Source organism: Pseudonaja textilis, chromosome 18 (assembly GCF_049901715.1).
Source record: "Pseudonaja textilis isolate UNSWEBS1 chromosome 18, rPseTex1.2, whole genome shotgun sequence".
Lineage (NCBI taxonomy): Eukaryota > Metazoa > Chordata > Lepidosauria > Squamata > Elapidae > Pseudonaja > Pseudonaja textilis.
In genome coordinates, this window is record NC_142007.1 from 110,839 (window position 1) to 121,463 (window position 10,625).

At 55.7% G+C, this 10,625-nt stretch overlaps 1 protein-coding gene across 8 annotated transcripts; it reads left to right on the top strand.

The window, feature by feature from the left end:
- The first annotated feature begins 779 nt into the window (after window positions 1–779).
- TMEM51 (transmembrane protein 51) lies at window positions 780–10,557 on the top strand. 8 transcript variants are annotated; one of them, XM_087915115.1, is made up of 5 exons: window positions 780–868; window positions 1,549–2,146; window positions 6,446–6,534; window positions 7,824–8,261; window positions 9,193–10,557. In XM_087915115.1, exons 4-5 carry the CDS (start codon window positions 7,909–7,911, stop codon window positions 9,608–9,610), a joined length of 771 nt encoding a protein of 256 aa, XP_087771241.1. In that variant the 5' UTR covers window positions 780–868; window positions 1,549–2,146; window positions 6,446–6,534; window positions 7,824–7,908; the 3' UTR covers window positions 9,611–10,557. The 8 variants fall into 8 exon arrangements, with proteins under 8 accessions (XP_087771241.1, XP_087771243.1, XP_087771242.1 ...); XM_087915117.1 differs by lacking the exon at window positions 1,549–2,146 and having other exon boundaries at window positions 780–919; XM_087915116.1 differs by lacking the exon at window positions 6,446–6,534.
- The last annotated feature ends 68 nt before the right edge of the window (window positions 10,558–10,625 follow it).

Sequence of the window (10,625 nt, forward strand, 5' to 3'; positions counted from 1 at the left end):
AATTCCGCAAACGGCGGTTACAGTTAACAGGCTGGCTCGGCAGTGTGCGTGGGGATGGGGAGGTGTGGGGGGGTGTTTCAAGGTCGTGCTGCAGAAGGCCCTGGCGGGAGCCTCGGGGCGCCCTTGGGTCCCAGGGAGCAGACGTTTCAGCCACCGAGGCCTCCTGACCCCCGTCCCGCTGTCTCTCGGTTGAGAAATAGCGGCGGGATTCAGAGCGAGGCTTTAGGCCGCAACTGCCCCAGGAATCGCCCCGCCAAGCTTTGCCCGAGGAACCGGGCCCGTCGGCAAGCCGCCCGCCCGGGGCGCTCGGTGCTTCGGACAACCGCGCCTTCCAAAGCTCGACGCGGACCGGCGCGGCGGGCAATCGCCCGACCGGCCCCAGCGAGGGGACCTGGCGGGGCTCGGCGCGGGGCTGAGGTCCGCGCCTCGCCACCCTTGGGATGGGGAGCGGCCCAAACGTCGCCCGCTCTTTCCCAGCCGGCCGGCCCCGGGAGAAGCGGCGGCTTCGGGCTACGGCAGCCCCGCCGCTGCCTCGCGACGGAGGGGCCCCGCTTGCCACCCACCTCCGCTCCGGGGCTGAGGGAGCTGAGGCGGGGAGGTCGGGCGGGATCCCACTCCCGGAGGAGGGAGGGGCCGGCGGGCAAGGCGCCCCCCTCCAGCGCCCGCTCGCAGGTGGAGCCCTCCTGCCCAGGGAGGCTCGCTTCCGCCCGCAGGGAAGCCTCGGCCGGGGCGGGGCCTGGAGGGGCGGCCCAGTGGGCGCGGGGAGGGCCGGGGCCGGCGGTACAGCCTCAGCCGGAGACGGAACCAGGCGGCGGCGGCGGCGGGAGAGGCGAAGCCATGCGCCGCCCGAAGAGAACGCAGCCCCGAGGTGAGCCAGGCGGCGCCCCAGCCCGACCCCGCCACGCAGCCAGGCAGGCAGGTGAGGCGCCTCTCCCGCCCAGGCCAGGGAGACGACGCGCCGGCTCCTCGGGCAGCCTCCGGCCGGACGAGGCGGACTTTGGCCGGCCGGGCAGCGCTGGACCTCGGCCGCCCTTCGCCCTTCTCGGGGGAGGCGGCGAGGGCTCTCTGGGTCCGGCGGCAGCGGGCGGGGGAAGCCCGAGCGGAGCTTCCTCGGGGTGCCGATCGCCTCGCCCCGCTCCTCCGAGGGGCCTCGCCCAGCCGCCCCGGGCGGCCCGGAATAGCTCCCACTGGCCTCGGTAGGTCTGGGCGGGGGCGAGGGCGAGGGGCGTCACTGCCGTCGGTTCGGCCGCCTCGCGGAGGGTCTCTTGTAGCACCCCGGGCGCGTTTGGCGGGGGCGGCTTTCCCACGGAGGAGGCGGGGACTTCCCTCCGCTCCCCGCCACCCCCCTCAGCCCCTGCTCCCTCCTGCGGCTCCAGCCCCTCCGGGCGCGGCCGAGTGGGGTCGGCGCGGGTTCGGGGACGAGCGGGCCCATGGCGGCCTGGGGGAGCTCGTCCGGATCGCCCCCGGGAAGGCAGGCCCGAGCTGCCCCTTTGAAGGGCGGAGAGCCGCCGGGAGCGGACCAACCGGTTTGCCTCTCCCGCTCGCCAGGTTAGACTTTAACCCGACTCCGGCGGCGGCTCCGGGCTCTCCTTCCGCGAGGAAGAAAGGGAAGATTGACGTTGTGGCAGGGAAGAAGAAAAAGGGAAGTCGGGGAGCCTCCCAGGGCCAGGCGGCGGCGGCCTCGGCCTCCTTTCCGCCCGCGGGCCTTCCTTGCGAGCGGCGTGTCGGCTGGGGTGGCCTCCGTGGCCGGCCTAGGAAGGGCTGCGCTGTCTCGGCGGGAAGGTGGGCCCCGGTCTTCAGCACCGCCGGCGGCGAAGCTCCGCTCCAGTTGGGAGCCTGGCCTGTACAGGGAGACCTCGACTTACGACCACAGGGGAGCCCAAAGTCTACGTTGTTAAGTGAGATGTTTGTTAAATGAGTTTTGCCCCATTCTACGACCTTTCTCACCACAGTTGTTAAGTGAATCGTTGCAGTTGTGAAGGTAGTCACACACAGCTGTTAGGTGAAACTGGCTTCCCCGTTGACTTGTCACAAGGTCGCAAAAGCGGATCACATGGCCCCGGGACACTGCAACCTGACATAAATAGGAACCAGTTGGCAAGAATCCAAAGTTCCATCCTGTGACCACAGGGATGCTACAGTGATCGTAAGTGTAAAAAAGAGTCCTGTTATTTTTTTCAGTGCTGTTGTAGCTTTGAACGATCACTAAGCCTGTCCTCAAACTGCAAAACATAGATGACTCAAGCAAGTGAGACTTGCTGCATGTTTCAGTTGGATGCAGGGAAGGTTTCCTTTCTAGGCCTAAAAGGACTTTGAGCAAAAACCACCTGAACTGGCAGGTCTGGTTTAGGTGGCGATCTAAGAAGCAGCTTGTTTAAGCACACACAATTGATGGAATGGATCACGGGGTGGGCGGGTGGGGGTGGGGGGGTGTTGGAACAAGGGCCTTCATTTCAGACCAGCCGCATTATAGCTTGGGGTGGTTCGAGGAATCTGTTCATAGGACGAGGTATAGATTTTGCCCTTGCCATCGTTGCCTGTGCTCTGGGGTGTAAACCACCACGATTAAGTACGTGTAAACCAGCAGAAAGGGATGCTGTTCTGGCTTTTTACCTCGGGGGCCTTCACGTTTGTAAATGAGTGAATTTGTCCATTTTGCCGGGTGTTAAATTCTAATTATCTACAATTATATGCTTTAAGCAATATGTACCGTGCCCTCAATTATCTTGCGCGACTGATCTGGCTGCAGCACCCTGTACTCATAGACTTGGCTTTCTTTTATCGCCAAAATCTCCCTCTTTTCTCCCTTTCTTGTACTGTTATTCTGTTTTAATATCTCTCTTTCCTCCTTCCCCGAATAACTGAAAACTACCCCTGGTTAATTTTGTCCCCTTTCTCATTTTAATTTCTGTGCAACAGGGAGAGTTAATGAGGGTTGTGTGGCAGCTTTGATGGGAGTATACAGCATTTGCAAAATAATCATTATGATAATGATACAGTATTGTCAGGATAAGGTGAGCTTGCCCAGAAAAACCCATGGCAAGAAGACACTACAGTGCAGCAACTGATGGCCTTTTGAAAAAGTGGAGGGAGGCAGCCTTGTTATTTACAGATTGGGATTACAAAGCCCAGAATTTGAAACCAGCAAGGGGTGTTTGTGTGTGTCCTGCAAGCACTGAGGAATTGTAGGACTTGTGATACAAGACAGGAAGGTTTAATGGCTCAGAGTTGCAGTCCATCAAAGTCAGTGTAACTCATTCTATTGATTTCACTAGATGGACTCAAAAAAGTGATCGATTGATTGATTATGTGCTATCAAGTCCTTTTTTGACTTCTACTGGCCTCATAGATTGATTTTCTCCATGAGAATCTGTCTGTTGCCTGGTCTTTCTGAACTTAAAAAAAAAAACACACCAGGAAAATCACAGAGAAATTGAGAGGGCTATGGTTGTCTCTCCACGTGAGAATCTTTCTTCCAAAATGATAAAGCCAAGAAAAATAATTTGATATTTATTTTCCCACCTTCCCATTTTCCTGCTTTATTTTTTCCATGTGTGACTATCTTGTTTTTTACTCTTTCTATAATGGGTTTAAAAGCAAACAGTTGTTGAAAAGTCAGCCCCTCTTTAGTGCACGGGCAGCGTTTGGGCAAACAGCTTTGGAATATAGAACTGTGGCTTATCTTGCAGACCAAGATAATACCTGTGTCCACACATTCTTTGCCCCCTGGAACAATCCTGGCAGGGAACAGTTTATGCTCGTGGAAAGCCGTTTCTTCTGTGTCAGAATGAAATATTATTAGCAAGGGTCCATCTAACGGGACAGGGAGAATGTTTCAGCGAATATTCTGGCAAAATAATTTTCTCCCCAGTCAGGAGACCTGAGGAATTTCTCCTCCAAGTAACTGTGAGCCGATTTCATGGGAGGCCTTGCGCAGTCAAAGATCCGAAAGGGAAAAGGCGATTCAGAGTTCACATGAAGGTTTGCCCTGCAGGAGTTCTCATCGCTGCCTTAAATTTCCCAAGAAGGCAGCCTGTTCCCCAATGGACTCAGCCTGAGCATCCCTTGTGCTCTTAAGCCTACTGGGATCCTGCTTCCATCGCTCGGAAGCCCTGGGGAGTCTGGGCTGCAGACGGATGGAGAGAGAGGGGGGACTGGGGGAAATGGGATTTCCCCAAAGGCCAGCTGTTCATCCTTTTTCATTCGTTGCAAATAATTTCCACCAAAGCGAATTGGGCAGTGGGTTAGTTTGTTAGCTAACTGCTGCTCAGGTTAACAGTTTGTCGGACTGAGGTTCCTTTGTTGCAACCTCTCGGAGTAAGTCTGTTCAGATACAACTTGGCAGAGAGGTGTCATTTCCTCTTTCATTCATTCCTCATTGTAGTCTGGCTGGTTCTCAGCTTCCTCAGGGCCCTGATCAGGGCGTCCTGCCACATCGGCCCTTTCTGGGCAGGATGGCCGCATTGTTGCTCTGGGGTCCTTCCAGGGCATCTTGGCCCTGGGGCCGTTCTTGGGCACAGGGCAAGGCCCGTATTCTGGGTTTTGTCTTTCAGCTGCTTTGGGGTCCATGGGAAAGCCGAGCTTGGCCGTAGGAGGGATCTCAGAAACTCAGCCATCAAAAGCCCTCCTGTCTCTCCTTTTAAGCCTTATGTAGGTAGGAACAGGTAGGAAATCTGATCTGCAGTTAGCTGGACAAAGTCTCCGCCTGCCAAGCTCTCGGCCTCTGGCCTTTTCAGGCCGGTTTCCACCCTGGTGAAGGCTGCAAACAACCAGGAGAGGTTTCCATGTGCCAGGAGACCCAAAGCCTCAGGCGTTCCAGGAGGGCCTGTGCTGGTGGAAAAAACCCAGCGGCATTTTTGGTCTGGTGGGCAAGACAAGAGCTTTACCAAGATAGGGCAGGGGCCTTTGGCCCACCCACAAAGGGCATCATCGGTGAAGTTCAGCTGGTGTTAAACAGGGCAAATCAGGTGTTGAGTTTAAAGGATGTTGCTCTGAGCTCAAGAGTGAGGATTGTACTGGACCCGTCCTGTGCAGGTACACAACCTTTGGTGCTGCAAGTCAATACCAACGGTCCTCTCACAGATGGTGCACCAATGGTGGGTGTGCAAATACCTGTTCCACTATTGCAGTTCTCCAGGGAACCGGGGTTGCTCTTTTCAAGTTATATTTGTGTCCTTTCTCTGAAGTGCTCGCCTCAATTTGATCCGTGATGGGTGTTCAAATTACATTAAAACTATTTTGAGGGGTCAGTTTTCCTACATTTTCTGCCTCAAAATGCTGAAAACGTGCAACTGAACTTTACAGGGACTTTAGGAGTGGTAGGTCAGTTTCCAAAGTCAAATTGGCCAGGCCAGATTGGCAGATGGAGGCCATACAAGCATGTCCGGAGTCTCCCACCCTCGGTTCTAACCTACTTCTTTGTCGGCTCCTTTGCTCTTCCTCTTCTTCCTCTTCTTCCTCTTCTTCCTCTTCTGCTGCTGCTGCTGCTGCTGCTGATTCTGCATTCAGAAGGCCCAGCTTTTGTTTCCTTTTCCCCATGTCGTTTTCCTCCCACAGGCTAATTGTATAATTGAGGGCATCCAAGCTCTTCCGTGCGGCCTCGGGCACTTTGCAAGCAGAGAGGCAGCCTTTTGTTTTATTCCTGTAAGAAGGAAACGTGATCCAGGAGAAGCAGGGGAAGGGCACCCTTTCTTTTCACTTTCCTTTGTTAAAAGAATTCCTGCCAACTATCTGACGGCGCCCAGTGCCATCTGCCGACGTTCCGCTTTGTGTCAGTGCCTTTCCGCATCCTCCTTTGGTCATGCCACCTTTTCCTCATCGGTGCACTTCTGCAGATCCCACCTAATCTGCCGTTATCCCGTTGCCTTCCCCACCTTTGCATTTTGATCACGTCAAAGGTGCTGCTGGGAAGACGGCCATTCCCGGTCACCCCCGTTGAGCCGGGGGAACCCGGGGCTGTGCCTCCCCGGAAAGCCTCTCTTAGAGGCAGAGAGCTGCCTCTCCCTCCGGGCGCTTTCGCCCAAGGCTGCAGGCTGCGTCTCCGAGAACCGGCGCAGAGGGATAGCTAGGAGCTTCAGCTTTGGGGGGCTGGCGAGCCGCTGGCTGTGCTGCATAAGCGGTTCTTGGTGGGGAGGCGGAGGGGGAGCCCGCTTCTGGTCTTGGCTCTGTGGGGGCCAGGCTGCCTGCTCCCCCCCGCCCTCGGCTTCTCAGTTGGGCCTCGTTCAACCTCAGAAGCCACTGGGCAATGCCAGCTGGGCAGGGTGCCTGTGCTTGGCTGGTGCCAGAGTCCCAGATGGGGTGCAGAGGTGGGAGGGGCATCTGCACCAGCCTACTCTGGCTGGATGGGAGACCACCAGGCAGTGAAAAGGGAGAAGGCAGGGGCAAGTCCATATGCCCAGAGGACTGTCTGGATGCAGCCAGGAAAACTTTTATTTTTTTCTTTTAGCCTGGCATCTTTCCCTGTTTCTCCAGCTTCCCAGCTGGGCGCATTTGCAGTGAATTAACTCCGGTGCATTCATTTGGAAGGAGAAAGTGGTTAGTGCTAACGATCATTAACTTCCAGTGAGGTGACTCTGCTTGGTGGTTCCGGCCGTGGAAAGAGAGAATGGCATTCAGTCCTTTGGTCAAATCTGGCCTGCGCTTTCCCTCCTATTCTGGGCTTGCATTGAGCTATTCTGATTTTTCTTTTCTTTTTTTTTTTTAGTGCATGCTAAATCTTTCCTAGCGCATATGGCTTTTATGTCTAGCTGGGATTTTTAAAATTGTGTCTGGGGTTCTATTTTAATCCTGGCTTCATTTCTGGAACGCAGCTATTCCACAACAGAAGCGGAATCCAAATCAGGTTTGCCCAATAATGTCTGAATGCTTATAAAAGGGGTTTTCCATGGGGCTGGAGAGGGGCACGTATGGGTTTTTTTTCTTTTCTTTTTTTGTATTTAGTTCTGTTAGTATTTATTTTCAAATACTTGCTACAGTTTTATTTATATATATATATATATATATATTGGTTTTCTGAGGTTCTCGCGGGTATTTGTATGTGGATCTTTGGTTGTTCGGGTACGCGGGAGAAAACCCGAACAACCAAAGATCCATATATATATATATATTGTACGTATCTTTGTGTTTTGTTCCTTTACTTTTTTTCCCTTTTTCTTTTCCCTCATTTTAAAAGCAATTGAAAAGCCATATAAGAAAGTTTTGGGACATTAGTCCTGGTAGTTTGCTCCATTGCTGGGGATAACCCGGGGGAAGGTACAGCTTTGAAACTGCAGCTTTCCTACGGTTACCCCAAGAGCCATTGTTCTCCAGCTGTGCTGCACTGCAGTTCCCATTCTCCACAGCAAAGGGACCCCTAATGCTAGGCATCCAGAGGCCCAACTTGGAGAAACGGTGGGGCCCCGGCTGCTTGTGGCTTCGTGCACACAGTGCCTGTTTCAAGGCTGTTTCTCCCCAGTCGTGGGATTTCTCCGTGGTCTCCCGCCCATCCAGCTGCTGAGCAGGAAGCACCAATGCCCCGGTCTTTTTACAGGCATCCAGGTGCTGCCATTTGCTGCGCCATGAAGGAAATAAATCCGCAAAAAGGACGGAAGCTTCCCAGGAGCAGAATTGGGGATTGCCATGATTCCCAGGGAAATTGGAGGAATCTTCCGTCATTCCAAAGAGGGGTGGGGGCCCGCGCCCAGAAGTGGCTCAGATAATTTTATGTCCCCAAATGTTAGAAAGACAACAGGCCAAATTTTAACTTCTGCAGTTCTGCAGCCACTGCCTTGCCAGGAATAGTCTTCTTCGCCTGAAATTGATCCCGTTCCCTTGTCTTTCTCCAGATCCCCATTTCCCGCTTGGATCTTCTGAGCAATCTCAGGGGAGGAGGAAGGGAATCCGCTGGGTCTCCCCTGAGAACCATTGAGGATGGCCCAGTCCAGGTCCAGCAGCGGCTCCCACTATGCCCTGACGGCCATTGGGCTGGGGATGCTGGTCCTTGGAGTCATCATGGCCGTCTGGAACTTGGTCCCGGGCTTCGGCCTCAGCGCCAAGCCTCACCCGACCAGCGGTCACCACAACGAGACCGAGGTCAGCAAAGGGCTCCTGCACAGGAACAAGACCTTTTCGGTGGCCTACGTCCTGGTCGGCGCCGGCGTCCTGCTGCTCCTCTTCTCCATCTGCTTGACCATCCGGGACAGAAGGAAGCCGAGGCACCACCAAGACGACGTTGTCCGGACACGACCTCCGCCCTCGTCCGAGCAGCCTCCCCCAGAGGACAGGTGAGCAGGGAGGGCCACTTTCCCACCCAGAGTTTGCAAAGAGGCCCCGTAACTGCCCGTGTGCCTGGGGAGTTCCTTTTGAGCCCTGGCTCCTGGCAGGGGCACTTCATGGTCTCAGCCACAAAGTGGGCGCAATGAAGTTAAGCCCCAATTGGCATCTCCTTCTGGCCGGGCAACCTGTCCCCAAAAGCCGAACAGAGGCAGCCTTTCCTTTCTGGGAAGGGCCAAAGCTCAGCGTCCAGCGAGTAAGGCCCCCCCTCAACCTTCGCCCAGATCTCCTGTGGGAGACCCTGGTCAGCTCTGGGACCAGATAAATGCAGACTGGGGCTCAGTTCAGCCCTGGCTGTGACTGGCATGGAAGGTTCCTTGCAAACTCCTTCGGAGGCTCCTCGTAGGGCCATATCCGCACCATCTGAGTAGCCTTCTCCAGAAGCCGTTGGAGGCGAGACTTTGCCTCCTGGGTGAGACCCTGGGAGTTGCATCCAAAGAGCAGGAGTCGCACCAAGCCCTGGCCGGCAGCCTAAATCTGAACGACCCACCCAGCAAGCCTCATAACGCCTGAGTGTGTGGACAGTGAATTCATACGCATCACACATCTTGTAAACAGGGTTGCTAGAATCAGCCCTGGTTCGGAGGCTTTGCAGAGCCTTCGGGGAATTGCCCTTCGTTATCCCCTCTTTGCTGGGAGGGGACCGGGCGGGGGGGGGGGGGGACAGCCCCCATTGGGCCACTGTGTAGCAAGGGAGGTTGGATGGCAACAGTCTCCCCACTGATTGCTGGTGGGTTGCCACGATTAACCTTGGCCTTTGGGGTCATCTGTTCCAGCCTTCGGGGCTTTTAAGAGGGGGAGGGGGGAGAGACGTTTGAGGGGGAGGGGCCGGGGGGGTTGGCCCGCCTGAGCACTCATCTCTCCCGATCTGCCCCCCCGCAGCCAAGAAGACGACAACGACAGCCTGTCCCGCTACTACGTGCCCAGCTACGAGGAGGCGGTCAATGGCCTCTACCCGCAGGAGCCCAGGCTGGAGGCCGAGCGTGGCACCCGCATCAGCGTCTCCCTTCCTTCTTACGAGTCTCTCACGGGGCTGGATGAAAGCCTCCCCACCAGGCCCAGCCAGGCCGCAGGGACAGCCATGGGGGCAGAGCGCCCACCCGCCCGGCAGAGCTCCCGCCTCAGCAAGCGCCTGAAGCCCTTGAAAGTGCGCAGGATCAAGTCTGAGAAGCTGCACCTGAAGAACCTCCAGCTGGGCGGCACCCCTCCTGCCCGGGTCACCATCGAGCCGCTCACTCCCCCTCCGCAGTACGACGAGACGCCCCCCAAGCTGCCAGACCCCCGGGAGGGGGAGCCCTGAAGCCGCTCCGAGGGACCCCTTTGCAGGAAGCACCGGAAGCGCTTTTGGGGCAGGGTGGGGATGCCTCATGTCCAGCTGCCAGCTTTGGAGCCGAGCCAGAGGCCCCCCTCACAACACCCCGCTCCCCAGGGTTCAGCTGGACCTGCTAGCCCAACAGGACGGGTGGCGGGGTGTGTGTGTTTCAGCTCGGGAGGAGAAGAGGCATGAGCCAGGCTCTCGCAGATTGCTTCCGTGGTGTTCGTCCTCGTGATCCTGGCCCATCCGGGATTTGAGAAATACCCCGCCACCTTTTCCCCTCCAAGGAAACACCCCCCCCCACCAGACTCCGCCCTTTTCTCCTGCTCTTTCCTTCCAACCTGCTGGATGGATAGTTTGGGAAGGTTGCCAAATCCCCTCTGCAAACTCGGCTCAAGGCCAGGGCCTGAGGGGCAGGTTTGATACCATCTTAGCAATATGAACCTTGAGGTTATAGTGTATCTGTGCTTTTGTGTGTGTGTTTTTTCTAAATGATGTCATTTTTATATCTGGTAATGAGCACCTCTCCAAACTAGCTCTCCAGTCTGGCATGATTGCCAGGCTAATTTTTAATTTTTTTGTGGCAGTTTCCAGCAATGGGGCTTCAAACCCGGCCTCCTTTTCCACCAAATGTGGATTTTCGGCAAAGCAAAGGAAATTCGGGAAACTTGAAATCAAACATTGCAAGGGCCAAAGAGAATAGCCCAGATCCACCGGCACCTGCTGCAGGCTCCAGAAACATCTTCATTTGGGGAGGGGGGCTCTGGACCATCTCCCCTGTTGTTCCTCTTGGGTTTTGTAGCTGTTGAACTGGAAATGTGAAACTTCTTTTTCCAAGAGGGTGTACCTTTTTTTAAACTGGGAGGAGGGGAGGAGGGGGGGAAGGAAGCCCTTTCTAAAAAAAAGAATAAATGAGTGAGATGTTGATTTAACGGCTGTTTTTATCCTCTGTTCTTGGGTGTGTGTGTGTGTGTGTGTGTGAGGGTCTGGTGTGCCCCTG